The sequence below is a fragment of the Podarcis erhardii genome, assembly GCF_964252035.2.
Source record: "Podarcis erhardii genome assembly, chromosome: 10".
NCBI classification, from domain to species: Eukaryota; Metazoa; Chordata; class Lepidosauria; order Squamata; family Lacertidae; genus Podarcis; species Podarcis erhardii.
The window spans coordinates 34,268,895-34,295,561 of NC_138500.1; the positions used below are offsets into that span (position 1 = coordinate 34,268,895).

Consider the following 26,667-nt stretch of genomic DNA (forward strand, 5'->3'; position numbering starts at 1 on the left):
CCGTGGTAGATATTCTCTGGTGGCTGTGCTGACCAGCTAGTGACTTGGGGAAGGGCCAGCCCTCAGGATTACAGCACCTACAGTACTTTGCATGTGGAAGCTGCTAGGTTCAGTCTCTGGCATCTCTCGGCAGGGCTGAAAGAGACATCTGCTGAAACCCTGGATTCCACTGCCTGTGACTGTGGACAGTACTGAGCAAGATGGCTCAATAGTCTGACCTGAGGTTCACATTGAGAAGCTACACCACTGCACACCCATATTTTGTTTTTTGCAAGGCCACTGAAATGAGAGGTTTTTCCCTGCACAGCAGGTAGATGCTCTGCTATGGAGGAAACTATGTTATAGTTTAAAGTCACCCGCTACAATTCTCTGTATACAGATGGGGGCCTCCCATTTAACCCACCATCTCCCCCACAAAGCCAGTGCATGCAAGACAGCCTATGCTCTGCAACGAGCAGAAAGAAAGTGGATGCTTACAAAAGATTGCTTACAAAGCAATATTCCAGATGCAACAGAGCCATCCACATGCAGGAGGAGGAGGACACTCACCAACGATGCTAACTTCAGCTGGCAGACTAATCTTATCTACTCTATCTAGGGCATCAGGCAGAGAGGGGTGTGCTACAGCCCAAGATCCTGGTAGGAATTGAACCTGATAAATATATACATTATACACAGACACACAGAGAGAGCTGGCCTTATAGGAAATCCGACCATTGGTCCACCTACCTCAATATTGTCTACACTGACTGAAAGCGACTCTCCAGGGCTCCTGGCGCGAGTTTCTCCCAGCCCTAGCTGGAGGCGCCAGGGATTATACCCAAGATCTTCTGCATGCAAAACAGAGGCTCTACTACTAAGCTAAGGCCCATTTCTTAATACTGTAATCAAATGGAACTATATGTAGACAGCTGTCAGATCCAAGTCTCCTGTTTTCTTCTTCCAGTCAATAGGATCCAATACAAAACAAACAAATGAAAAAAATTGAGGCACAACCATATTTAATCTCTATGTTAATACAAGAAGCACTTACATATTTATTTCTTCTTTATGTATTGCTGCCTTGTACATACAAACATGGAAATGTGAAAATAAATCAGATGATGTTGATCTATAACACGTATAATACATTTTCAGCCTACAATCTTCTGAAAATAAAAATCAGACAGACATCCTAAATCATAGAGAATAGTAAGATAAAGAGAATTCCTATTAGGAAATGTGCCTAATAGGACAGGGCTGTGGATAGCAGATTTGAGGTGAGCAGACTGTGGTACTGCTCAGGTCTAAATCGAGGGTTCCTTTGTCTCTTGCCAGACATTGAATTTGTTGTAGTACCAACAGGAAAGAAAAGGGATTTCATGTCTGTAACTCTGGAACTAATCTCTCACAAAGAATAAATGCTGCCAGTACTAGTGTGTGGAATCCAAGACATAATAGCTTTTGTCTGTTTCGTCAGGAAAAGGGAAAGCTGTGCCGAACAGATCTAGAATACAAAAAAGGCAAAAATAGCTGATTAAAGAACAGAATCGCAAATCTCAACAAATTCTAGCTGGTCCCTTTCACACTGCTATCCTTCAGTACACCTAAACCAATGGAAACTGTTTTGGCAACCATAAGCAGCTCTTGTACAACAAATCTGCTCCCCCCCCCAACCCTCCCCCCAATGTTTACAGTAAGAAAAATGAGGTGAAACCATAGTGGAAATTCATCATAATCCCTTGATGGTGATGCCGTATAACCTCTGTGCAAGTTTTGTGAAAACAAATCAGGGCGATTGATCAATATACATTTTGTTTGGAAGTGACTGAAGTCAGACCTGCATAGCCTAAAACTTCACTTCCTATAGATTGGTAGCTGTTAAGCATGTGAAATAATGGTGCCAATTTGAAGCAAGCCTCTCTGCCAAATTTGGGGGATCTGTCTAAGTGTAAGCCCAAAATTTCACCCAAAATTCAGTCCAAGGCAGAGTTCAGAACCAGCCCTTATAAACCTCTGCAAAAAAATGAGGTAGGCCTAAATTTGAGGTCAGTGAATTTGAAGAGAAGTGAAAATGAACTTACTTTGAACTTATATTTCTTCCTTTTCACACAGGCTGTCCTGCAGAATTCAAGATAGGGAGAAGATTATATGGATCTACATCCAAAACAAGAACTGTCCAATTCTGACACACTGAGCTTCCTCAGTTGATGATGGGAAAGGGTCCTCATCTGCCCACCTCCACCTGTCTCAGAGTGGTTGCTTTCTGGCTATTGGGGTGAAAGTCCCTGTGCAGTTTGTACATTCCAAGTGGGTATGTCTTGACTAGAATCGTAACAATTGGGAGGAACAAAATCTCAGCAGTGGATGAATCCCCGACAAGTGAGGAAGGGGAGCCTGGGTGTAATCAGGGGAACCGTTATTTCAGTTGCAGGCTTAGTAGCAGCAGAGCATGGAAAGTAAGAGTTTAGGCCTGTATACTATACCCGTCAACTGCCCCATTTAAGCTGAACATTCCAGAATCACAGAAGCCAATCCTAAACTAAAGATCCCAGGATTCTTGGGGGAAAGTCATGCATTTAAATGTGTTTTAAATACAGGGTGTGTCCACAGGCTGGGATCTTTGTACACAAATAGATGACAATATCTTTTCTACTTACCAGGGGTCTCTATCTTCTGTCCAAACACCTGGACTTCACAAAGTGTGAGGTATTCTTTCCTAGGTAGGGTAACAGTCACATATTGCCCTTTTGATGCTTCACAGTAAAAACTGCCTGTTTCCCCAGCACCCAAAGAACCTATTGTAGCACATCTAGAAAAGAACCAAATCATATATTATTATTATTATTATTATTATTATTATTATTATTATTATTATTGCATTAAACAGTAATGGAATAATTTTTTTCAGTAACCTGAACTCACATGAAAAAGTCAGAAAAGAAAGCAAATATTTGATATGTTTTCAGAAATCAAATTGCTAGGGATCTGTCTGGAACATTTGCACTCCATTGTCCTCCCTGTGCCATAATCCTGTAAAGCCGGGATGCCAGAAAATGTTGACAAAATAGAAGTGGAAATGGCCAGTGTTGACAAATTCACCCCATGAGAGGAACAGAAATTGATCCAGTGGATATGATCAGTATTTGCTGATCAGTCCAAAACCAGTATGTAATTGACTACATCATGTTCCCCGATTTGCATTGCATTTCCATTCCAATGAAATCATAGAATCATAGAACAGCAGAGTTTGAAAGGACCACAAGGGTCATCTAGTCCAACCCCCTGCAATTTAGGAATCTTGAACCCATGAGCCTGAGATTAAAAGTCTCGTGTACTACTGTCGGAGGTATGCTGGCATGGCAGAACAGGACAATGAAACCTGCCTAATATACATACTAAATTATATAACTTCTGTAGTTTTGCCACAGCAGACAGCAAGACAAAGTAAGTTAGCTTTTGGCAGAAAGCGAACTGCTGTGGAATGGAAACAGTCCTGCATGTGGCGAAAACAGGGCAGAACAGAAAAGCGTACCTCATGACATCTCTATATGTAAGGAAAGGATGGGGAACCCATGGCCCTCCAGATATTGTTGGACTCCACCTCCCACCTGCTCGGACTCAAGATGATGGGAGTGGTACTCCAAAAACACCTGAGGGGCCGCAGCTTCCCCTTCCCTGGCTACAAAGCATCCGATCCGGATACAGTACCTAGGATTTCTGGTGCCTCCTCTCTCTGCAGAGTCCCCAACTCGGATTTCAGCCCCATTAAGACGCTGAGCACAGCAGTCTTTCCGATTGGTGATAGTGACACGGAGTACTTGATATTGTGCCTTCAAGTCTACCATCCACCATGGATTCTTTTCAGAATCTGTGTGGGTGCAGGATCCCTGGTTAAAATCACTGGCTGTGGACCCGTCAATGGCATTTCCAGCGGCTCCTTGCGGGTGGATGTTGCTGGATTGTGAAGCCTCTCCGGCGAGGGCCACATTGGTGTCTGAAAGAAAGAAAGGGGAAAGTTTCTATTTTGTTGTGTTGTGCTTCAACCACTGAACCGCAAGGTAGGAAAAACTAAGAGAGCTGAATTAATTCTTAATTAATGCTCTCGCCGTGCCTAAAAACATGTGAGATCACAATCGTATGCAAGATGGTAGAGCCCAAAAATGTGCATCTCAGTTTTCAGCCTCAACATGTTGGAGGGTACGGTATTTGTCTGGTGCTGAAACAAAATCTCAGCAGTGGGTGAATCCCCTACAAGTGAGGAAGGGGAGGGAAGGGGAGCCTCGGTGTAATCTTGGGAAACCATTATTTCAGTTGCAGGCTTAGTAGCAGCAGAGCATGGAAAGTAAGAGTTTAGGCCTGTATACTCTACCCGTCAACTGCCCCATTGAAGCTGGACATTCCAGAATCACAGAAGCCAATCCTGGCTTCTGTTTGATTGCCAGATCTCTCCATTTTTGGTCCAGCACTCTGTAGCAAGTCCTCATGCCACAGCACCAGACCAAAAGACTCTCACTCTGGTGCTTGTGAGCATAGTGACCTCAGAGTGCCAAGGTCCAGCACTAGGTCACCATCCTGCAGAGCCCATCGCCCAGCCCTTCCTGGCTCACTTTTATGAGCCAGGGTGGACAAGAATCAAGGAGACAGGTGGTCAGTTTCACTTGTCCGAGCAGCCTGTCCACATCCTCGGAGGTAACAGATTGGAATCGATCCTATACAACTTGACTAGACAAGACTCTAGCACTCTTCTGTCCCAGCCCTGCTCCCAGGGTGGAAGGTGGAGTCTACCTCCTTCCAACTCTGCAAACTTTGCAGACTTTATCTGCAAAAAAATTTGCAATATCATTGCAGGAGATCTTGGGGTCCTTACCAGGCCCCAACGGCAGAGGTGGTTCTGTTAGATTGCAAACCACCTGAAAGAGTCTCCTGCTGCTGTCTTCTGCAGATGAAAGGTCCTCTACGGTGTCACTACTGCCACTTTGTAGGCTCAACGTTCAGCTCTAACCCATGTCTGATCTAATTCAAAATGAGATTTCCACCACTGGCACTCTAGCCATTTCAGCGATTGTTTAATCACCCTCAACTCTGGGGAAACCATGGGGCTGTCCAGGTTCCATGCAATCGGAGAGGGTGCTTCAGAGACAGACAGTCAATAGCCCTGGTTAAGTCCACATTCCAGCAGGCCACCAGGGAATCAGCTGAAAGACCATCAACATGGAATAAAACATTCCCTACCACTCTCTGGAAACCATTTGGATCCATTAAGTGGTGGGGACGGACCATACAAATTGGTCCCACCTCCCTGCAAATGGGAAGGGTCGTGGAGAAGTCCAGATGCACCAGAAAGTGATCCGACCATGGAACTTCTTTTGTTTCGCTTTTCCTTAGTGTCAGATCACCCACATTCATAGAGGTGAACACTAGGTCTAAAGCATGTCCGCGACTTTGAGTTGGGCCAAACTTATTCAGGGACAGCTCCATGGAGGCCATACTTTGCATGAAGTTCTGAGGGGCCCCTTGTAAGAGCGTGTCGGCACGGATGTTAAAATCCCCTAGGACAACCAAACTAGGTGTCCCTAGGAGAACATCTGCCACGACCTGAAGCAGCTTGGATAGGGAATCCTTGGTGCAGCAGGGAGGTCAGTACACCAAAAGGAATCCTGTACTGCTCCTATCGCCCACCTTCCAGAACATGCACTCAGAAAACTGGGTCTTCCCAATAGGACACCTGGTGTAAGCTAATGACTTTCTAAATATCACTGCAGCACCCACCCGCCCATATGTCCTGGGTTGCTGTGCGTAAGAGAAACCTGGTGGACAAGCAGCAGCAAGGACAGGCCCATCTGTTTCATTGAACCACATGCCAGGTCAAGTCCTCCATCCACGACCAAGTCGTGGGTGACAGCCGTCTTGTGAATCATTCACCTGGCATGTGGGTCTCCCTTGTTGATTCCAGTATCCTTCTGGTCTAGACCAGACCCGGAGGCAGGGATAGACTTCAAACAATGACTAAACTTGCCTCCTTGGTAATGACATGGTCCGGTCTTAGCACAATTCCTCCTCGTACCTGTGATCCCTGAGAATGGGTGTCCCTGTGCATCCCCCCCACTCCGTGGAACGGGCCCCAACCATTCTGTTGGTGTGTCCACAGCCTCAGTCTCTTTGCACACAAATAGATGACAATATCTTTTCTACGTACCAGAGGATTCTATCTTCCGTCCAAACACCTGGACTTCACAAAGTGTTAGGTATTCTTTCCCCGGTAGGGTAACTGTCACAAACTGGCCCTTTGATGATTCACAGTAAAAACTTTCTGTTTCGCCAGCACGCAAAGAACTTATTGTAGCACATCTAGAAAAGAACCAAATCATATATTATTATTATTATTATTATTATTATTATTATTATTATTATTATTAAAATAGCATTAAACAGTAATGGAAGAATTTTTTTCAGTAACCTGAACTCACATGAAAAAGTCAGAAAAGAAAGCAAATATTTGCTATGTTCTAGGAAATCAAATTGCTAGGGATATGTCTGGAACATTTGCACTCCATTGTCCTCCCTGTGCCATAATCCTGTAAAGCCGGGATGCCAGAAAATGTTGACAAAATAGAAGTGGAAATGGCCAATGTGGACAAATTCACCCCATGAGAGGAACAGAAATTGATCCAGTGGAGACTTCCGGTCGGCGCCAGCGTTTAATGGCGGTCTTTGCCTCGAGCTCCGAGGCAGGACTGCTCCGCGAGTTCGGGTCTTACCCGCTACGGCAAGCGGGGGACCCCTAAAATCACAGGCGCTGAAGCCTGTGAACAAGGAGATTCGGTGGGCACCTTTGCGCCCCCCGGTATCGTGAAAGAGCCTTTTTAAAGGCTCCGGAGCGGCATCGGGGCGAGCGCGGTGCTGAGGATCGCTACCCAGCTTGCGGAGTGAAGCCGCGTCGCCATTGACGGAGAGCGCCGATTCCTTTCTGAAACTACTGATTGGCAACAACAACACCCGTGAGTAAGAACGGAAAATTAAGGAAACGGGACTTTAAAAAATTAGAAGATTTGGCTGAAAACGGGAAAGGCAAAATTAAGGAAGTCAGCCTCCCGGAACTGCATGAGTGACGGAGCAATGAAAAGATTGAGCTGTATTTAAGAGGAAAGTTACTTTAAACTCTATTAGACCGGACATCGAAAGGATCTCCCCCCTGTAGAGCAGGGGAAGGGGGGGGAATAGAACTAATTTAACCTGCTAAAAGAAAGAAAGAGTTATGAACGGGGAAGTTTCCGCTGCCGACACCTCTGGCCAGACTGCCGGAGCAGCGATCGCCTAGAGAAGGAACTGTCAAATGAGCTGTCAAAAGATCGCGGTTACAAAATAAGACCTACTTGAAACATAATAACGGGACTTTGGTGGATAAAAGTTTCAATACCATAAAGTGCTACAAAGTAGGGACTGTGGTTGGACTTTTGGTTGGACTTTTGCTTTTGGAACTTTCCGTTTCTTTGTCTATTTGTTACCTCTGTTTGGATACAATTTCTCCCTCTAGAGGGCTTCAGTTGCATTACGGTGGATTCAGCGGGATTTTCCACTTGTAACTTTCCTGTGTGAACGACCTTGAGTTATGAGCAACCCGCTGGAAGAAATTTCAACAAGAAGTAAAACAAAGCAGGCTCAAAAACAAGCTCAAAAAAGAGGTTCCATATCAGGAGCAGCAGCTGCACAGGAGAAAACAACAGCAGCATCAATGGATTCTATGACACAGGCTCTACTCAGAATAAATCAATCTTTAGAAGTACTTACTAAGCAGTCTGCAGAGCTTACTAAACAGTCTACAGAGAACTCTAAGAAACTGACGGAGTTGACAACAAGATTGGACTTGAACACAACGACAATATCATCTAATACAGACTCTATTAATCGTTTAATTCAAGAGAGCACGGAAACAAGGAAAATAGCTGAGAGCGCCAGGAGCACTGCTGAGGAAACCAAGGGAAAATTTGCGCCTATTGCAAAGAAAGTACATGAACATGATGCAGCTTTAGCCCTTTTGGAATTGGAGAGGAAAAGTAAGAATCTGAAACTGAGATTGGTACCAGAAGAGGAAGAGGACAAGCTTGGGGAATTTCTTACAGATAAATTTCAAGACTTTTGGAATGATGAGCTAGATGGAGAGGAAGATGAATTTGTAATAACTACAGCCTTTCGGATTGGCAGGAAGCAAGGCAAGAAACCAAGAGATTGCTTAATCACTTTGAGATCAAAGGAAGAAAGAGATAAAATATTGAATTTACATTTCCAGAAGGCTTTGGTCATTAAAAACTCCCAGATACAGATCTTCAAGGATATTCCTAAACACTTTTTGGAGGTCAGAACTCAATTTTTGGAGGTCAGAACTCAAATAGTTGATTTACTCAAACAGAACAACATTCCATTCAGGTGGGAATTCCCACAAGGGTTGTCCTTCAACTTTAAAGGGAAGAAAATTAAAATAAAAACAAATCAGGATAAAGAACATTTTCTGGAAAGAAATTCAGAGGATCTTCAGAAAGGAACTGTGAGTGAGAGGGAAATACCGGACATTTCAAACCTATCATTTGGATTGAACCAAGCACCGACCGAGGAGGAGCAAGAACTGGGTGCAGTCGGTGGAAGAGGTACCCAGCAATAAAAATGTCTCTGCAACTCCTGAGCTGGAATTGTAATGGTCTAAACCATCCCCGAAAAAGGGGCCAAGTGTTTCATATATTAAAGAAAGAACATTTAGATGTAATCTGCTTACAAGAAACCCACATTGCCAGGACACATAGAAAACTTCTAACGAACAAGAGACTAGGATTAGAATTTATTTCATCAGATAGAGTCAAGAAAAGAGGAGTAGTGATTTATGTTAAGGAAAAATTGGAGCCAAAAATGATCTTTAAGGATGAACAAGGAAGATACCTGGCAGTGGAAATTCAAATTCAAGGAGAAAAGATTTTGATTGTAGGAGTTTATGCACCTAATGAGGGGAAGGCAGAGTTCTTTAAGAAGTTGCATGAGACTTTAATGGACTTTTTGGACCTTAAAATTATAATGATTGGCGATATGAATGGAGTTGTTTCCACAAACATGGACAAGGCCCAAAGACAAGTAATATCTAAGGATGGAAGACTACCAAAGACTTTTTTTGAACTGACTGACACTATGGACTTGATTGACATTTGGAGAACTAGGAACCCTCTGGAAAGGGAGGGGACTTTGAAGCAAAAATGACATGGACTAGAATCGACCAAATATGGATTTCTAGCAATCTGGCATCAAGGGTTAAAAAAACAGAAATTTGCCCAAAAACCTGCTCCGACCATAATGCTGTAAAGATGGAAATGAGACTGACAACAGCTGGAACCTTTAGATGGAGAATGAATGACACCCTTTTTGGAGATGAAGCAATTTGTAAAAAGGCCCAAAAGACACTTAAAGATTACTTCGAGATAAACCTGAGATCAGATGTTGAAAAAAGAGTAATTTGGGACGCAAGCAAAGCCGTGATGCGTGGCTTCCTAATACAACAGAATTCAATAAAGAGGAAAAAACAGAATAAGAGGAAAGAGAAAATTTGGAACCTAATAAAAGAAGGGGAGAAGAAACTTAGATCTAAACCTAAGTCTCATGAGATTTTAAGAGAAATAAAGTTTCATCAAACACAATATATGGAACTGATGAATCAGGAAATAGAATGGAAAATAAAACAAATGAGGCAAAAGACCTTCGAGTCAGCAGATAAATGTGGGAAGCTACTGTCATGGCAATTGAAAAAGAGACAAAAGTTGAATACGGTGACATCACTCGAAGTAGATGGGAAGTTTATTAATAAACCAAATGAGATAAGTAATTGTTTTCAAAGTTTTTTCAAGAAACTGTATAAACAAGGGCCAAAGAATGAACAAGAGATAGAAGAATTTATTGAAAAACACGGCCTGCCAAAAATTTCGGAAAAAAACAGAAGGAGTTTGAATGAGAAAATTACAGATCAAGAAATAGAGGGTGCCATTCAGGATATGCAACTAGGGAAATCACCAGGACCAGATGGGCTGACCGCGAGATACTACAAAGCATTGAAGGAATGGTTAGTACAAGCATTGAAAGAAGTTTGTAACCAAATCTTGGAGGGGAAAAAGGCTCCCGAATCGTGGAAGGAAGCATTCATTTCACTTATACCGAAGACAGAAACTGAGAAACATCAAGTTAAGAACTACCGCCCTATATCACTTTTGAATGTGGATTACAAAATTTTTGCAGACATTTTAGCAAAAAGATTTAAAAAAGTTTTGTTAGAGGAGATTCACAGGGACCAAACAGGCTTTCTACCAGGCAGACAAATGTCAGATAATGTGAGGAATATTATAGACATTTTGGAACTTCTGGAAACTGACATAAATAGAAAAGCTGTGTTGATTTTTGTGGATGCAGAGAAAGCCTTTGACAATATTTGCTGGAGCTTTATGAAGAGGAATCTTCAAGGGATGGGGGTAGGCCAAAATTTTGAAAACGGTATAGGTGCAATATATTCTGAGCAAAAGGCTAAACTAATTGTAAATGGTATGGTCATGGACGAGATCCCAATTGAGAAAGGGACACGACAAGGATGCCCAATATCCCCCCTATTGTTTATATCGGTACTGGAGGTTTTGCTGAATATGATTAGAAGGGACCAGCTGGTTAAAGGAATACAGGTCGGAACTAAACATTATAAGTTAAGAGCATTTGCAGATGACCTAGTTTTGACATTGCAACAGCCAGAAGCCAGTACAAAAAGAGTTCTGGAATTAATTGAAATATTTGGTCAAGTAGCAGGTTTTAAATTAAATAAACATAAGACAAAGGTGCTGGAAAAAAATCTAACGATGGGGGAAAAAGATAGTTTCCAAAGAGAAACCGGTTTGGAAATTGCAAAAAGAGTGAAATATCTGGGGGTGAGTTTAACATCTAAGAATGTGAACCTATTCAAAGATAATTATGAGAAATGTTGGTTGGAAGTGAAGAAAGATTTTGATATATGGTCTAGGCTGAGACTTTCCTTGTTAGGCCGAATTGCTGTTATCAAGATGAATGTATTGCCGAGATTGTTATTTTTGTTCCAGACACTGCAAATTTTAGACAAGATGGACTGTTTCAAGAAGTGGCAGAAAGATATATCTAAATTTGTCTGGCAGGGCAAAAAGCCCAGAATAAAATTTAAGATTTTGACTGATGCAAAGGATAGAGGGGGCTTCGCCCTGCCGGACTTAAGACTTTATTATGAGGCAGCAGCTTTTTGCTGGCTGAAACAATGGCTACTTCTTGAGAATACAGATATCTTGGATCTGGAAGGCTACGATAACAACTTTGGTTGGCATGCATACTTATGGCATGACAAGGTAAAGGTTCATAGAAACTTTAAAAACCATATTGTCAGGAAAGCACTGTATAATGTATGGAATCGATATAAAGATTTGTTGGAGAGTAAAACCCCCAGGTGGTTGTCACCAATGGAAGCTAAGGCGGTAAAAAGACTGAACATGGATTCAGACTGGCCAAAATACTGCGAAATTATAGAATATGATGGTGAAAAGTTGAGACTACAGAGTTTTGAGAAATTAAAACCTAAAGTCCGAGACTGGTTACATTATTACCAGATTAATGAGACATTTAAGCAGGACAGGAAACTAGGATTCCAGAAGGAGAGGTCAAAGCTAGAAACAGAATTGTTAGAACCCAATACTAAGAATCTGTCTAGAATGTATAATCTGCTGCTAAAATGGAACACACAGGATGAAACGGTCAAATCAGCTATGATTAAGTGGGCACAAGACATCGGTCATGATATTATGTTTGCTGACTGGGAGCAGTTATGGACCACAGGTATTAAATTCACGGCATGTAGTGCCTTAAAAGAGAATATAATGAAAATGATCTATAGATGGTACATGACCCCAGTCAAGCTTGCAAAGATATATCATTTGCCCAATAACAACTGTTGGAAGTGTAATGAATGCGAAGGAACTTTTTATCATCTTTGGTGGACCTGCCCGAAGATTAAAGCCTACTGGGAAATGATCTATAATGAAATTAAGAAAATCCTTAAGTGGACATTTGCAAAGAAACCGGAGGCTTTTCTCTTGGGCATGGTAGGCCAAATGATTCCAAAGAAAGATAGAACATTTTTTATGTACGCAACAACAGCAGCAAGAATTCTCTTGGCAAAGTACTGGAAGACTAAAGAACTACCTACTCTGGAAGAATGGCAGACCAAGGTGACTGAATTTATGGGACTGGCAGAGATGACCGGCAGAATCCGTGACCAGAGGAGAGAGACAGTGGAAGAGGACTGGAAAAAATTTAAAATTTATCTTAAAAATTGTTGTAAAATTTTGGAATGTTAAGATGTCAAGGGATTTGATATAAAGAATTACAGCTGTAAAAATTTAAGCTTAAGAAAATTTTAAAGAGAATTAAATATAAAAATGGATGAAGGATTGCTAAAAAATTCTAAAATAAGAATGCAGTGAAGGGGAGGCTTGGGGAAGTCGTGTTATGTTTGTTTATTTTTTGTTTGTGTTGTAAAATTAATAAAAATCATTTTTAAAAAAAAGAAAAAAAAAGAAATTGATCCAGTGGATATGATCAGTATTTGCTGATCAGTCCAAAAACAGTATGTAATTGACTACATCATGTTCCCCGATTTGCATTGCATTTCCATTCCAATGAAATCATAGAATCATAGAACAGCAGAGTTTGAAAGGACCACAAGGGTCATCTAGTCCAACCCCCTGCAATTTAGGAATCTTGAACCCATGAGCCTGAGATTAAAAGTCTTGTGTACTACTGTCGGAGGTATGCTGGCATGGCAGAACAGGACAATGTAACCTGCCTAATATACATACAGTGGTACCTCGGGTTAAGTGCTTAATTCATTCCAGAGGTCCGTTCTAAACCTGAAACTGTTCTTAACCTGAAGTAGCACTTTAGCTAGTGGGGCCTCCCTCTGCCGCTGCACGGTTTCTGTTCACATCCTGAAGGAAAGTTCTTAACCCGAGGTACTATTTCTGGGTTAGCGGAGTCTGTAACCTGAAGCATATGTAACCTGAAGCATATGTAACCTGAAGTGTATGTAACCAGAGGTACCACTGTACTAAATTACATAACTTCTGTAGTTTTGCCACAGCAGACAGCAAGACAAAGTAAGTTAGCTTTTGGCAGAAAGCGAACTGCTGTGGAATGGAAACAGTCCTGCATGTGGCGAAAACAGGGCAGAACAGAAAAGCGTACCTCATGACATCTCTATATGTAAGGAAAGGATGGGGAACCCATGGCCCTCCAGATATTGTTGGACTCCACCTCCCACCTGCTCGGACTCAAGATGATGGGAGTGGTACTCCAAAAACACCTGAGGGGCCGCAGCTTCCCTGGCTACAAAGCATCCGATCCGGATACAGTACCTAGGATTTCTGGTGCCTCCTCTCTCTGCAGAGTCCCCAACTCGGATTTCAGCCCCATTAAGACGCTGAGCACAGCAGTCTTTCCGATTGGTGATGGTGACACGGAGTACTTGATATTGTGCCTTCAAGTCTACCATCCACCAAGCATTCCTTTCGGAATCTGTGTGGGTGCAGGATCCCTGGTTAAAATCACTGGCTATGGACCCGTCAATGGCATTTCCAGCGGCTCCTTGCGGGTGGATGTTGCTGGATTGTGAAGCCTCTCCGGCGAGGGCCACATTGGTGTCTGAAAGAAAGAAAGGGGAAAGTTTCTATTTTGTTGTGTTGTGCTTCAACCACTGAACCGCAAGGTAGGAAAAACTAAGAGAGCTGAATTAATTCTTAATTAATGCTCTCGCCGTGCCTAAAAACATGTGAGATCACAATCGTATGCAAGGTGGTAGAGCCCAAAAATGTGCATCTCAGTTTTCAGCCTCAACATGTTGGAGGGTACGGTATTTGTCTGGTGCTGAAACAAAATCTCAGCAGTGGGTGAATCCCCTACAAGTGAGGAAGGGGAGGGAAGGGGAGCCTCGGTGTAATCTTGGGAAACCGTTATTTCAGTTGCAGGCTTAGTAGCAGCAGAGCATGGAAAGTAAGAGTTTAGGCCTGTATACTCTACCCGTCAACTGCCCCATTGAAGCTGGACATTCCAGAATCACAGAAGCCAATCCTAAACTAAAGACCCCAGGATTCTTGGGGGAAAGTCATGCATTTAAATGTGCTTTAAATACAGGGTGTGTCCACAGCCTCAGTCTCTTTGTACACAAATAGATGACAATATCTTTTCTACGTACTATGGGTCTCTATCTTACATCCAAACACCTGGACTTCACAAAGTGTTAGGTATTCTTTCCCCGGTAGGGTAACTGTTACAAACCGGCCCTTTGATGATTCACAGTAAAAAGTTTCTGTTTCGCCAGCACCCAAAGAACTTATTGTAGCACATCTAGAAAAGAAAAACGAAATCATAAAAAAAGAATAGCATTAAACAATAATGGAATAATATTTTTCAGCAAAAAACCCCACATAGAATCATAGAACAGTAGAGTTGGAAAGGACTATGACGGTCACATAGCCCAAACGTCTGCAAATTAGGAATCTTTTGTCCAGTGTGGGTCTGGAACTCATGAGCTGGAGATTTAAAGTTTCATGCTCTACTGTCAGAGCTATGCTGGCCTGGCATAACAGAACAATGCAACCTACGTAATTTACATACTGAATTATATAAATTACATAAGTTATGTAGTTGTGAGGAGTCCAGGTTCCCGGCTTGATAACATAGTAAGCGTAAGTAATTAAAAAGGAGGATTTATTGCAAAAAAAACCCAAGCAATTATTTCCGGACGGCTCTAACAAACCTCCAGCCCCCATCACTGAGCTGACCTTTCTGAGGGGTTCTTCCTGTGTCGACAGAAGAGATTGAGCCTTTGATTTGTCTAGGAGCCTTCCTATACGCCTACACCTCGGACTTACTTAGTCAGCTGCAGCCCCTTCCTGTTCCGAAAAGTTGTCTCTGTGACTTTCCACGCCTGTTTGGGCTTCCGGGGAGCTTTTGCTGTGTCCCAGCCTGCTCTCCATTCCTCCCTTATCAGCCAGCTGTCCAAGGTCAGGGGGAATTGATACTGGCAGCTGTGGGCTCTCCTATGGCAGCATGAAAGCCCAGCCTCCCTGTCCAGACTACATTCTGCAGCCGGCTGCAAGATTACACTTGGAGCTGGTGTATTCATGACAGGAGTTTTGCCACAGTGGAAAGCAAAACATAATAACATAGCTTTTGGCAGAAGTGAACTGCAGCAGACAATGAATTGCATGTGACGAAAACAGGGCAGAACAGAAAATTATACCTCGTGACTTCTCTACATGAAAAGAAGATATAGGAAACCTATGGCCCTCCAAATATTGTTGGACTCCAACTGCCACCTGCTTGAACCAACATAGATAATGGATCAATATGATGGGAGTGTACTTCAATAACACCTGGGGGGCCACAGCTTTCCCTTCCCTGGCTACAAAGCATCCGATCCGGATTCAGTACCTAGGATTTGTGGTGCCTCCTCTCTCTGCGGAGTCCCCAACTCGGATTTCAGCCCCATTAAGACGCTGAGCACAGCAGTCTTTCCGATTGGTGATGGTGACATGGAATACTAGATATTGTGCCTTCAAGTCTACCATCCACCATGGATTCTTTTCAGAATCTGTGTGGGTGCAGGATCCCTGGTTATAATCACTGGATGTGGACCCGTCAATGGCATTTCCAGCTGCTCCTAGCGGGTGGATGTTGCTGGATTGTGAAGCCTCTCCGGCGAGGGCCACATTGGTGTCTGAAAGAAAGAAAGGGGAAAGGTTCCATTTTGTTGCTGATGTGCTTCAACCACTGAACTGCAAGGTAGGAAAAACTAAGAGAGCTGAATCAATTCTTAACCCATTCACATAAATTCTAACCTATCCACACCATTTTTTTCCGCAATTGCCTGGCATAAGTAGACACAAGTCCAGGCAGGGCTTTATTTTGCCCCATTGCTTTAGTGGGAAAACTCATTGTTTACCTCTAAATCAAAACAAAACTCAAATGGGTTTCCTGCGGTGGGAACACACACACACACACACACACACACACACACCACTCACTTGGACCCATGCCAGAAATCATACCTCTGCCTAGAAATCGCGGCACAAACAGAAGTGAGGATGGGTCCTCATTCTTTGTTAGGAAACCTTCCAGTGCAAAATAAAACCAGAAGTGTAATGAAGCTGGCTAAACCTATGTCATATTCTACTTGCGGTTACTGCAACAAACAGCACGAAAGGCACATACTCCAACCAAACAAAAAGATTAGCATCACCTCCAAGTGTCCCTGTTTTTCGGGGACAGTTCTGGAATTACAAAAGCCATGCTAGCTGGGGATCTGATCCCTGAATGTCCCCAATTCCCCGTCAGGGCTACCGCTGCTGAGCTTGGAGAGGAGCACAAGCTGGAGGTTGTTCAGAGCAGTGGCAGTAGTGGCGGCGGCAGTGGCAGCTCTGCAGGAACATCCTGTTGCCTCTCTGGTGCCTCTCCAGGGACTCTTGTGGCTGCTGTTGCTGGCCTTTTCTCTTGGGCAGTTTGCAGCAGTTGCAGGAGGGCGGCTCAGGAGGAGAGGCTGCTGCCACCCTAAAATCCAGCTTCATGTAGCAAGTTGGCTATCAGGACCATTCAGGGAGGATTGAAAGGGGGAGTGGAGCAGGGTGCACGGAGTCTTGATTTTTAAGATGCTTTGTGCATCCACGTCTAACATTGCCCCTTTCTAAAAGTTATTAATTGGTATGTGTTTTTCTTTTTGTAAATCTTCCAAAGATTGAAATAAGGTAACATTGGAATTAGAGGGTTTCCCCAGGGGGTGGAGGAATGGGGTCAATTGTTAGGGGGACATTGAGAAATGTTCCTGTTTACATTTGAGGAATGTTGAAAGGTATGGGTTACTTGTGCCTAGGACTGCATTCTTGTACTCACTTACCTGGAGTAAATCTTGAACTCAATGAGCTTTACTTCAGTGACACTAAAAGCCCATTGAAACCAAAGGAACAAGTTAGTTGTGACTAATGCAACTTCTATTGTCATTAAACATTAAACATTAACCCCTGAGCAAACATGGTTAGAATCTCCCCCTGAGTCCTATTAAATTCAGTGCAGCTTACTCTGAGGTAAAGAGGTTAGGAGTGCTGCCATTAGTTCCCATAATTGTTGCTGAAAAGCTGTAACCCATATTCAAACAAGCCCCGGGTGACAAAAGCTGGCGGGCAACAGCAGTTCCCAAAGAAGAGGGCGCAATGAGTGCCTTGGGAATTTGTCTTGAGCCTGATTAACTACTGTTAAGAAATATTTCTTAACCGACTTCCGGGTTAGCGCGATCGGCTGATGGCGGATTAAAATGGGGAATTTGTGGATGGGAACCAGGGACAACCTTAGGAATAAGTATTTTTTACTTTTTTGATTTCTTTTGTTCTTTCATCTCTCTTATATATGAATAAGGTATATAGCTTAAGTGTCATTGATTAGATCGAGGTAAATATAACATTGAAATAAATGGCTAAAATATGTGATGATATTAAGGTAAAATTTGCTGAACAAATATGGGAAGTGGAATACAAGAAGGGGGGGCGTGGGGAAGTCCAGAAAAGAAGGTATCGAAAATGGGATCTAAAAGGTGGAATTTTTTTTTAATTTTTTTTTCTTTTTTTCTTCTTTCATCTGATTTTTTCGTTTTTACTCCTTGTCTATTTTGGCTTCTTGGATGTATGTATTTTTGCTATTTGTATCTTTTAGAAATGATAATAAATATTATTATTTTTTAAAAAAGAAATATTTCTTAACCAAAACAGAGGCCCAGCTCTAAAGGCAGGCACTCACATAGGAAGCCCTATTGAAATTAACAGGATATCTGTAAGTAACCATTAACTTGTCATATTCTTTTCCAGTGGGAATTAAGCCAGCCTTCTATGGGTTTGCACCAGTGAATATTGGGGGGGGGGAGGAAAAATAGGGGGAGGAATGACACCCAATTCTTGGTAACGCACCTTCCAATGCAGGCCGTGTAGGCAGGATGGTCAAGAGCATCAGCAAAAGGCAGCATCTCACAGTCCCTCCTCGAAGCATTGTGTCCTTTTTGGGCAAGGCTCAGGAGACAAGACTTACAGAGAGAGAAAAGCGCTCTTGGCTAGAGTGCTGACAAGAGAGTGGGAAGGGGGTTATTAAACTGCCCGGGATGCTGCTCTCCTCCAATCAGAAAACTGTTCATAACAAAGACCACTCAAAGTTTCCTTTCAACTTTGTGGTCAAAGCAAATATTTGACCTCTTGCCAGTTATTAAAACATGAGGAGATTTGGTTGATAAGGGGCAGGGTCTGAGGTAAATGAGACAAAATAGCAGAAAGAGCACATGAACCATGGTCTTAAATGAAAATAAATAGTTTGGTTATTTCTTTCAAAGCAAAGTTGTTGTTGTTTAGTCATTTAGTCGTGTCTGACTCTTCGTGACCCCATGGACCAGAGCACCCCAGGCACTCCTACCTTCCACTGCCTCCCGCAGTTTGGTCCAACCCATGGGTAGTGTTAAGAACACTGTCCAACTGTGGACCACTGCCTTGCTGTGGTGAAGGGGCTTGAATAACTCAGAGAAGCTATGAGCTACGCTGTGCAGGGCCACCCAAGATGGACAGGTCATAGTGGAGAGTTTTGACCAAACGTGATCCACCTGGAGCAGGAACCGGCAAGCCACTCAAGTATCCCTGCCAAGAAAACTCCATGGAAAAAGACAAAGCAAAGTTACACAAACACTATATCGCACCACAAGAAGATCCCTCCAGCTCCAAACCTATATAGAGCTGTGTCATGTGAATCATCTAACACCTGTTCTGGGTTTAGCTATCTCGATAATGTCACACCAATTCTTGACTGTCAATGATGGTTGCCAGTCTGTTTCAGTACCCAATTCAAAGTGCTGTTTTTAACCTTTAAATTCATTAGCAGCCTTTGGAGCAGATCCTAAGAAGGATCGCATGCTTTCCCAACCAAGAGACCTTCTTGGCTGTGAGTCGTGGAAGACCTGCTCTCTGCCTTGCAGTCCTTTTTCTGCCTGCCTGAGACAACGGGACCTGCACTAATGCCTGCTGCAGAAGCTGAGGCTGCTGACTCTTGGGCTGAGGCGTTTTCTCAGGGGTTCGGTTGTTGTTACTGAAACTGCCAGCCTGCAACAGCAGCCACACCCCGGAAATGGTGTTATCTGGCCAGCTAAACCAGGTCAAGGGTAGATGATGGGTTTCAAACCCTTGGTGTGTTAGGGACTCCCTGGCATATGAAGATAGGCTCTTGTGGATTGAGTGGATAGGATTAATACACATATTGGCAAGTGAAAAGGAGAAAGCTGAGTTTGCTCCACAACTCTCAAGTTTCTAATTAGTTCTAACTGTTTCAACCTTTTGTTAAGTAGTTTTAACTTGTCTCATCAATATTTTACAGAATGCAGACCAGAGGACAAAAGTCTGGATTTCATCTGTCCTGGAGGTCTGGGTTTTCCCCCTTTTTTAATTTTTCTTTTTGCATTTTTCAGTTACATACATATTCATTTCTTTCTCTGTGTTTTTCTAGTTTATCTTATCACCTCTTCTAAATGTCTAATAGAGCATCTAATACAATAATAGGCATCTAATACAACAATGAAACATCTCTAATCAGATCCTATCATATGAAGACTTCCCAGCCTATCTTTCCTTGACAGCCTAGATTTTCCTTTCATTTTGCTGCAACTCCTTAGTTTATATTTTCTTTTTTTCCTGTACCTATCCTTTTACTCTTTTAAAAAACTGGTGTTCAAAAATCTATCCCCGCTTGTATATTTATCATTATTCCACTCTTTTTAAAATTGTAGCTGTCAAAGCAGCTACGGTAAATTCTATTAGTTTCAACATCCACTGATCTTTTGTCAGAATTGTTCTTTCTTTCCACATTTTTGCATATGTTATCCTTGCCTCTGCTGTTGCATAGAGGAATAGGTTTTTAGTTTTGTCCTATTAGGGCTAGCAGGAATGCTTCTGGTTTTGGGGAGAATGAACATTTGAGCATCTTCATAAGTTCTTCATGAATCATCCCCAAAAACGCTTTTGCGCTTTTGCACTGCCACCACAAGTGGATTAACATGACTTCTGCATCCATACATATCCAGCATTGGTTAGATCCTCTTTTATTTATCTTTACCAATTTTCTGGGCATCAGGTACCACCTAAAAAGCATCTGTATTATATTTTAACCGTATTATTCCATAATTTATCCCAATCTGCCAGGTCTATATTATAGCCAAAATCTGCAGCCCAGTCAATCATTGCCGCCTGGAAGTCTGTTTTAATGAATTTTAAACCCATAAGAATGGCATTTGTTTGTGGAGTACAGAGACTGGGTGGTGTGACGTGTCACTCTCTACCTATTATTGCTATAATTCACCATTTCCTTCAAGTAAGAAAGCTGCTGAGTGTTGTAACATCTTGCACAAATTTGCTTTGCTCAATAGAAAAACCTGTCCTGCCTGGAGTTTAGCAACTAGGCCGGGAGTTGCTGGAAGGAATTAAAGGAATTAAAGGCAAAAGAATCTGCCCTATAGTTCAGTTCAAAATATTAAGTGAAGTAGATCCATCTGATATGGTGGTTACAAGAATGCAAAAAGAAAAAGATTGGAACAAGTTAAGCAAGCCAGACAAATACAAACCAACAAAGGAATCTATCAAAATATTTCTCTCCCACTGATAGGACTCCCTCAAAGCAGGAAAGTACTACTCCTCTGGTGCAAGGAATCTCCATGCACTGTGAAATTGTGTAGAGCTTAGAAAAGAGAATGAGTGCTTTCCCTCTTCTCCCTCTGTTGTGTGAAGATGCCAGCACACAGGAAGCTGTTCAGGATCTTTTGTCATGGAACTGTCCCTGATTCCCCATGGCTAATTCTCCACAGCCTTACCTGCTGTCTAGCTTGAACAAATCAGTTATGTTAACACAGTGCTAAAAGGCTCCCAACTCAGGAAAGCCCAAGAGTCCAGTCTTGTGCCCTGAGGAGGGTTTTTTTGGCCATTTGTCCTTACCTGTGATGTGTATAATGATTTAACGATATGTGCTATGTTTTTGAGACCCTTTTGTTTGCTTTTGCTTTCAGAGATTGGAGTGGCTTGCAGCAGTATATTGGGCAAAATGACATACAAAGGGATGTCTATTAAGAGAAATTCATGCAAAAATGTTGATGAATTATTGTGGGGACTTGTTTTTTAAAAATTATCAAAGTGATATGAAGATCTGAAATTAACAGGGCTGCCAACGGGCAATATAGTGGGTACACATGTACCAGGCCCCCAACCCAGCAAGGGTACTGAATTCTTAACTTCCATTTTTTAAAAGGTAAGGCAATCAAACATCTATAAAGAAAGCTAGAAAGCAAAATGTGGAGGCAACAATTAGGGGGATACAGAGAAGCTGCTATTGCCAAGAATGCTCAATAACTTAATCTCTGTTGTTAAGCTATCAGAGGAAGGAATGCTGACCACCCCTACCTGGTACTCCTAGATGGCCTCTAAGGGCGGCAGGAAAAAAAAGAGGAATATCTTGTTATTCCTGCTAGTCTGGCACTGGATGAAGAGATTAGCTGTATGCATGTTTAAGTGCTGTCCTGCATGTCCACATTATTTCATTCAATCCCCAAGTGTCCTGGCTTTACAGTGGAAAACACAACTGGCTGTTTTTGGTATGATTTACTATATTTACTCAAAACTAATGTGCACCCTTTTTTGCCCAATTACATTGTGAAAATTACTGTGTGCATTAGATTCAATGGCACATTACATTCGAGTAAATACAGTAGTTTTGCAGGCCATGATTGATCAGGCCTTGGTCCCCAAAAGCCTCTCCCTGAGATTCCTGCCTTCATAAGTGCCTGAGCACCCAGAAAATTGTCCATGAAGCTGCTGGACAACTTTTGACAGAGCAAGCAAGGGAAAGCCGGCTTTCCCCTCCACGAGACCCTCCCCTTCTGGCTCCATCAGCATGGTTGGTTTTTTGTTGTTGTTTTTCAAGAGAGATTGCACACAGAGAGATTTTTTTAAAAAATGAACATACAGACACAACCAACTAACCAATCCTTTTCTTAAAAACTCGCTTACAACAGAGGTAGCAGCGGTGAAGGCATGACAGATCAGAAGCCCCCCGGACCGGGCTGGCAAATCAGTGCTCAAGCCAGCTCCAGGCACCTTTCCATTTGGGAATGTTGATACAGCAGAGGGGAGCAGAGAGAAATGTGTTTGTGTGTGTGTGTGTGTGTGTGTGTGTGTGTGTATTTTAAAACCTGGCTCCCTCCACTTGCACAAGTTCTGAGAGAGGCGGGGGAAGGAGAAGGAGGAGGAAAAGCGGAATGCAGTGCAGGCAGCAGGCTGACTGAAACTCGTTATAAAAAGTGCACATTTTGCCGATACACACTACATTCACCAGCAAATACGTTTTTTGTTTCTTTTTTATTTTTCTTTCTTTTATTAGTTTTCCAGATTTTAACAAATCAGTCCATATTTCTTAAATTTTATACAATTTTTTAAATAATTTCCCACATGTGTTACAAACATATGTCAATTCCTCCTGTTGTTGCTACATTCCTTCTTCTTTTCATCGCGTTCTCGACCTTCTGCTAGTTTTAATCCATTGTCATAACTGGCCTTGATTATTTCCATACAGTCAGCACCACTGTGGTTTCCCAAACATATAGAAATCCATTTCGTGCATGCAGCCCTTCTGGCACTCTGTTCCCAGACCTGGTGTGTGAAGAGATCAACTGCCCTCGTTGTCTATCCATTTACAGTCCATTCCTTAGAAAACATTCCTTACGTTGTTCAAGGACAAGCTGAGCTACAAATAACTCCCCAACAAGTCACCCATTCTGCCATTAAAACTCAGGGATGACTTTCCAGAGCTTTTTATTTCAAGGTTTGGAAACAAAATGGCGCTGGCACATTAGACTTGAGCAAATACGGTTCTTGCAAGTAATTCTCTTGAATAAATGAGGCTCCTCTCCTACCTAGCAAAAGTTTGGGTATGATTCACTTGATATTGTTATGATGACTTTATACTGCAGTGTCCGCCCCACCCCAATGTGGTTTTTCATGTCAGCCCCACAGCCACTGCTGATTTGCTTGTCATCACTGGGCTGTTACTGACTCATATGCACTAAGCATAAATCAAAAGTGTAAAATATATTTTTTTTAAATCAGCAAATACACCCATATAATCAATGCACACTTAACAGCTACAGAAGGTGAAAATTCCTATAGGCTGCACTTTAACATAAGGTTGCTTTTTTGTGTTTATTAAGGTTGACAAAATTGTGGGGGGTGTTTGCCCCCCTGAGAGTTCTGAAACTGCACATATTTGTTTATTCTTGTTGTATATTTGTATTTTGATTTTCAGCTCAGGAACTCATGGCTGTGTACCTTGTCCTCCCCTCTTTTTATCTTTGCAACAGCCCCGTGAGACAGACTAGGATAACTTATACAAGACTAGGATACATCAGCAGCAGTTCTTGCCCAATGGGTTGTGTAGGTGGATGCAGGGCCCCCAATCGACATGCAGCAAACTGCCTTAGGAAATCCTGTTGGTATCACTGGAACTTCAGAAGGGAAGTAGGGAAATCGGAGAGAACCCAAAATGGACAGATGCGCCCATTCCTATACAGTTTTAAGACCATGTTCCCTGTTTTCCAACCCAAGAGTAAAAGCAGGGTGGGAGGCATGCAAGATAGTTTTATCTTGCCTAAAGACAGCCGAAACCCTGCTGCCTGCTGTTTTTTGGAAGACTGTCAATATCCGTTCAACTTCTTCTGCAACAGAGTTCAAGGCTAGCAGCTTCAGCTCCTGAAAATAAACACTATACAACTGCAGCAATAGTCATTCAAGGCTGAAAGATGGAATGGAAAATAGGGCAACCTTGGGAACAGCCTGACGGACCTGTTTGCAAGTTATAAACAAACACAAGCTGTGGGAAAGAGAGACGGTGTCTGCTTTATCAGATGCACAAAGTGAAATCCTTGGTTGGCAGCTTTGTGCAACGTGGCCATAAAGGGGGAGGAATGGAAGCAGGAGGCAAGCAGTACAATCTGTGATCTCAAAGATCCATTGCCTACAGTAACCTCCTCCAACTCCTCCTCCTCCTCCTGGGGCTCCTGGGGTTGTAGTTCAACATCTGGACGACACCCAATAAGGAGAGTCTGGTTCACAGCCACGTTCAGTGTTAGAACTACACCCTTGCCTCACGTGTTGGGCAGAATCACCATTTTGCTCATTCCAAATGTGTGTTTTTTCCACAACAGAATAAAATGGCTGGTTTTCTCCTATACAGTGGTAGCTCGCGTTACAGATGCTTCAGGTTACAAGCACTTCAGGTTACAGACTCCACTAACCCAGAAATAGTACCTCGGGTTAAGAACTTTGCTTCAGGATGAGAACAGAAATCGCATGACAGTGGCGCGGCGGCAGCAGGAGGCCCCATTAGCTAAAGTGGTACCTCAGGTTAAGAATAGTTTCAGGTTAAGAACAGACCTCCAGAATGAATTAAGTTCTTAACCCAAGGTACCACTGTATATGTTCTACATGGAAACAAAGCCTATGGGCCACACTCCAGTTTCATGTGTTAAATCTCTGTTACAGTACATTCATATACAGTATTGATCTAAATGGACATAATGGTCTGACTCAGTCACGAAGGCCTTTCAAAATCTGAGATTGCTTCCCAACAGCTTTTATTGATATGTTTGCCATTTTTAAATTGTTTCTGCTGGGTATACCACCACTTTGAAAAAGTGAGAGTTATGACTATTTAAATAAAGTATGTAAGAAAAATCAAGGAATACGTTTCCCCATCTTGTAACAGATGACACACCCAGCCACATAGAGTTGCAAGTTCTACTGTTTATTTGGGATTTTAGCAGTCATGGAAGGTGTTGACGTCCCTCTGGGTGCAGGTTCTTCTAGACAGCCAACCAGGTTCTTTCTTGTTACCACTGATTAACAATAATTTGTGATGTCTTTCTACAAATCTAGTGGCTCTTGGTTACACAATTTCTGCTGTCCCATAAAATATAATCTATGCAGAAAGAAAAATAAGGCAGCTGAGATACCAGGGTAATTTGTGGGTTGCATCTCCTTGGGATGCAACCTCCCAGGGTTATTTATTCCATTCATTACATGATTATAGCTACCCATCCCAAACATTCCCTGGGCAACATACAGTCGTACCTTGGTTGTCAAACACCCTGGAACTTGTACATTTTGGCTCCGGAATGCCGCAAACCCATAAGTTATTGTTCTGGTTTGCCAATGGTCTTTTGGAACCCGAACGTCCAATGGGGCTTCTGTGACTTCTGATTGGCTGCTGATTTTGGAAGTAGAATGGACTTCCAGAATGGATTCCGTTCAACTTCCAAGGTATAACTGTACTGCAAAACAATACTAAACATGCAATATACAGTAATACTATAATCTTAATATAAAAGTGTTGCTCACTAGGACATCTTTCCTATATGGAAGGATGCATATGCATGAGACAGTTGTCACAGATCAGAACCATGGACAGATTTTCTGTATCAGCATGAACACAACACCGCTAAAGAGTAAGTTTTCCCTTGGAAAGGAGTGGGGCAAGGGGAAAACTGCTCGTACCCATGCCCAGAAAGCAAGGATCAAGTGCCAATCGAACCTAGCTTTCCAGAGATAGCACAAGGCCCAGCTGCTTCTTTAGGCATACACAATATCCCAAGGAAGATGCACCAATGGTAACATGCATCTGGTGGGAGCAGCAGAAAGGTACTTATGGGAGGCTTCCCCATCCACTCAGCTTAGTCCTACCCACTAGTGTGCATGTAATATAGCAGGATGCTCCCATTAAAAGAGTATACACACACACACACACACACACACACACACACACACACTTGTAGCTCTCAGTAGAAAAACAAATGATTGCATAACTCTATGTATGTATCACCAATCTGGAAATGCCATCTGGAGCTCCAGTCATCCCTGGTCATTGCCCATATTGTCTGGTAATGGTGGGAGTTGGAGTCCAATAAGATCTGAAGGGCCCCAGGTCACTGCCTTAAAGATTGTGATGGGTGTGGGTGGGATGGAAGGCTGTGCCCTGCAAGGTGAAATGAGCCACCTTATAGAGGCTTAGGAACAAGAGGGGAAAGCGTCAAGTTGCTGGAAGTGTTTGGTGAGGTGAAGAAAACCAAATTTACCATATTGATTCAAACTAACCAGCTAAATAAATATTGACTGTTCATGTTTAATGTATAATGTTTTAGGCTTTTGGAGCATGTGTTATCTTAGGATCATTTACCAACCTTATGCTTCTTCCATTCCAGATGTGGACCCCTCTTCATCTCCTAGATAAAACATATATTAAATGTCAAAGCAAGAGTTCCTTTGTGATGAAAAATGTCTGAGCCATGCCAAACCTTACTTAAAAAACAACAACCCCAAGTATACTTGGTTGATGGAGATCACTGGAATCACAAACCCCCAAATAGCACAGAACTCGAGAAGAATTTCGTCAGTGTCCCACAGGAATATCAATGAATATAACAGATGTGAACTTCCTAGACCAGAGGTTCCCAAACCTATTTGGCCTGTTCATCAGACTTCCCAACAA

The 26,667-nt window shown here is 42.5% G+C and overlaps 1 protein-coding gene and 2 long non-coding RNA genes across 3 annotated transcripts in view; 1 reads left to right on the top strand and 2 right to left on the bottom strand.

The window, feature by feature from the left end:
- LOC309351559 overlaps window positions 1-26,640 on the top strand; it is a 35,135-nt gene extending 8,495 nt beyond the window's left edge. Inside the window, exons 2-3 of the long non-coding RNA XR_014160909.1 lie at window positions 2,095-2,293; window positions 26,381-26,640. This is a non-coding gene — a long non-coding RNA (uncharacterized lncRNA). The remainder of the gene's footprint in view (window positions 1-2,094; window positions 2,294-26,380) is intronic.
- Window positions 1,044-26,402, bottom strand: LOC309351556. Its single transcript, XR_014160907.1, has 3 exons — window positions 26,360-26,402; window positions 2,064-2,100; window positions 1,044-1,486 (listed from the first exon to the last, which is right to left on the bottom strand). It is a non-coding gene; the product is annotated as an uncharacterized lncRNA (long non-coding RNA).
- On the bottom strand, window positions 2,632-18,172 carry LOC309351635 (uncharacterized protein; the record flags this gene model as incomplete). Its single annotated transcript, XM_081879425.1, has 7 exons — window positions 18,024-18,172; window positions 15,505-15,790; window positions 14,264-14,415; window positions 13,428-13,713; window positions 6,179-6,330; window positions 3,691-3,976; window positions 2,632-2,791 (listed from the first exon to the last, which is right to left on the bottom strand). Exons 1-7 carry the CDS (start codon window positions 18,100-18,102, stop codon window positions 2,632-2,634), a joined length of 1,401 nt encoding a protein of 466 aa, XP_081735551.1. The 5' UTR covers window positions 18,103-18,172.
- Window positions 26,641-26,667: the final 27 nt, after the last annotated feature.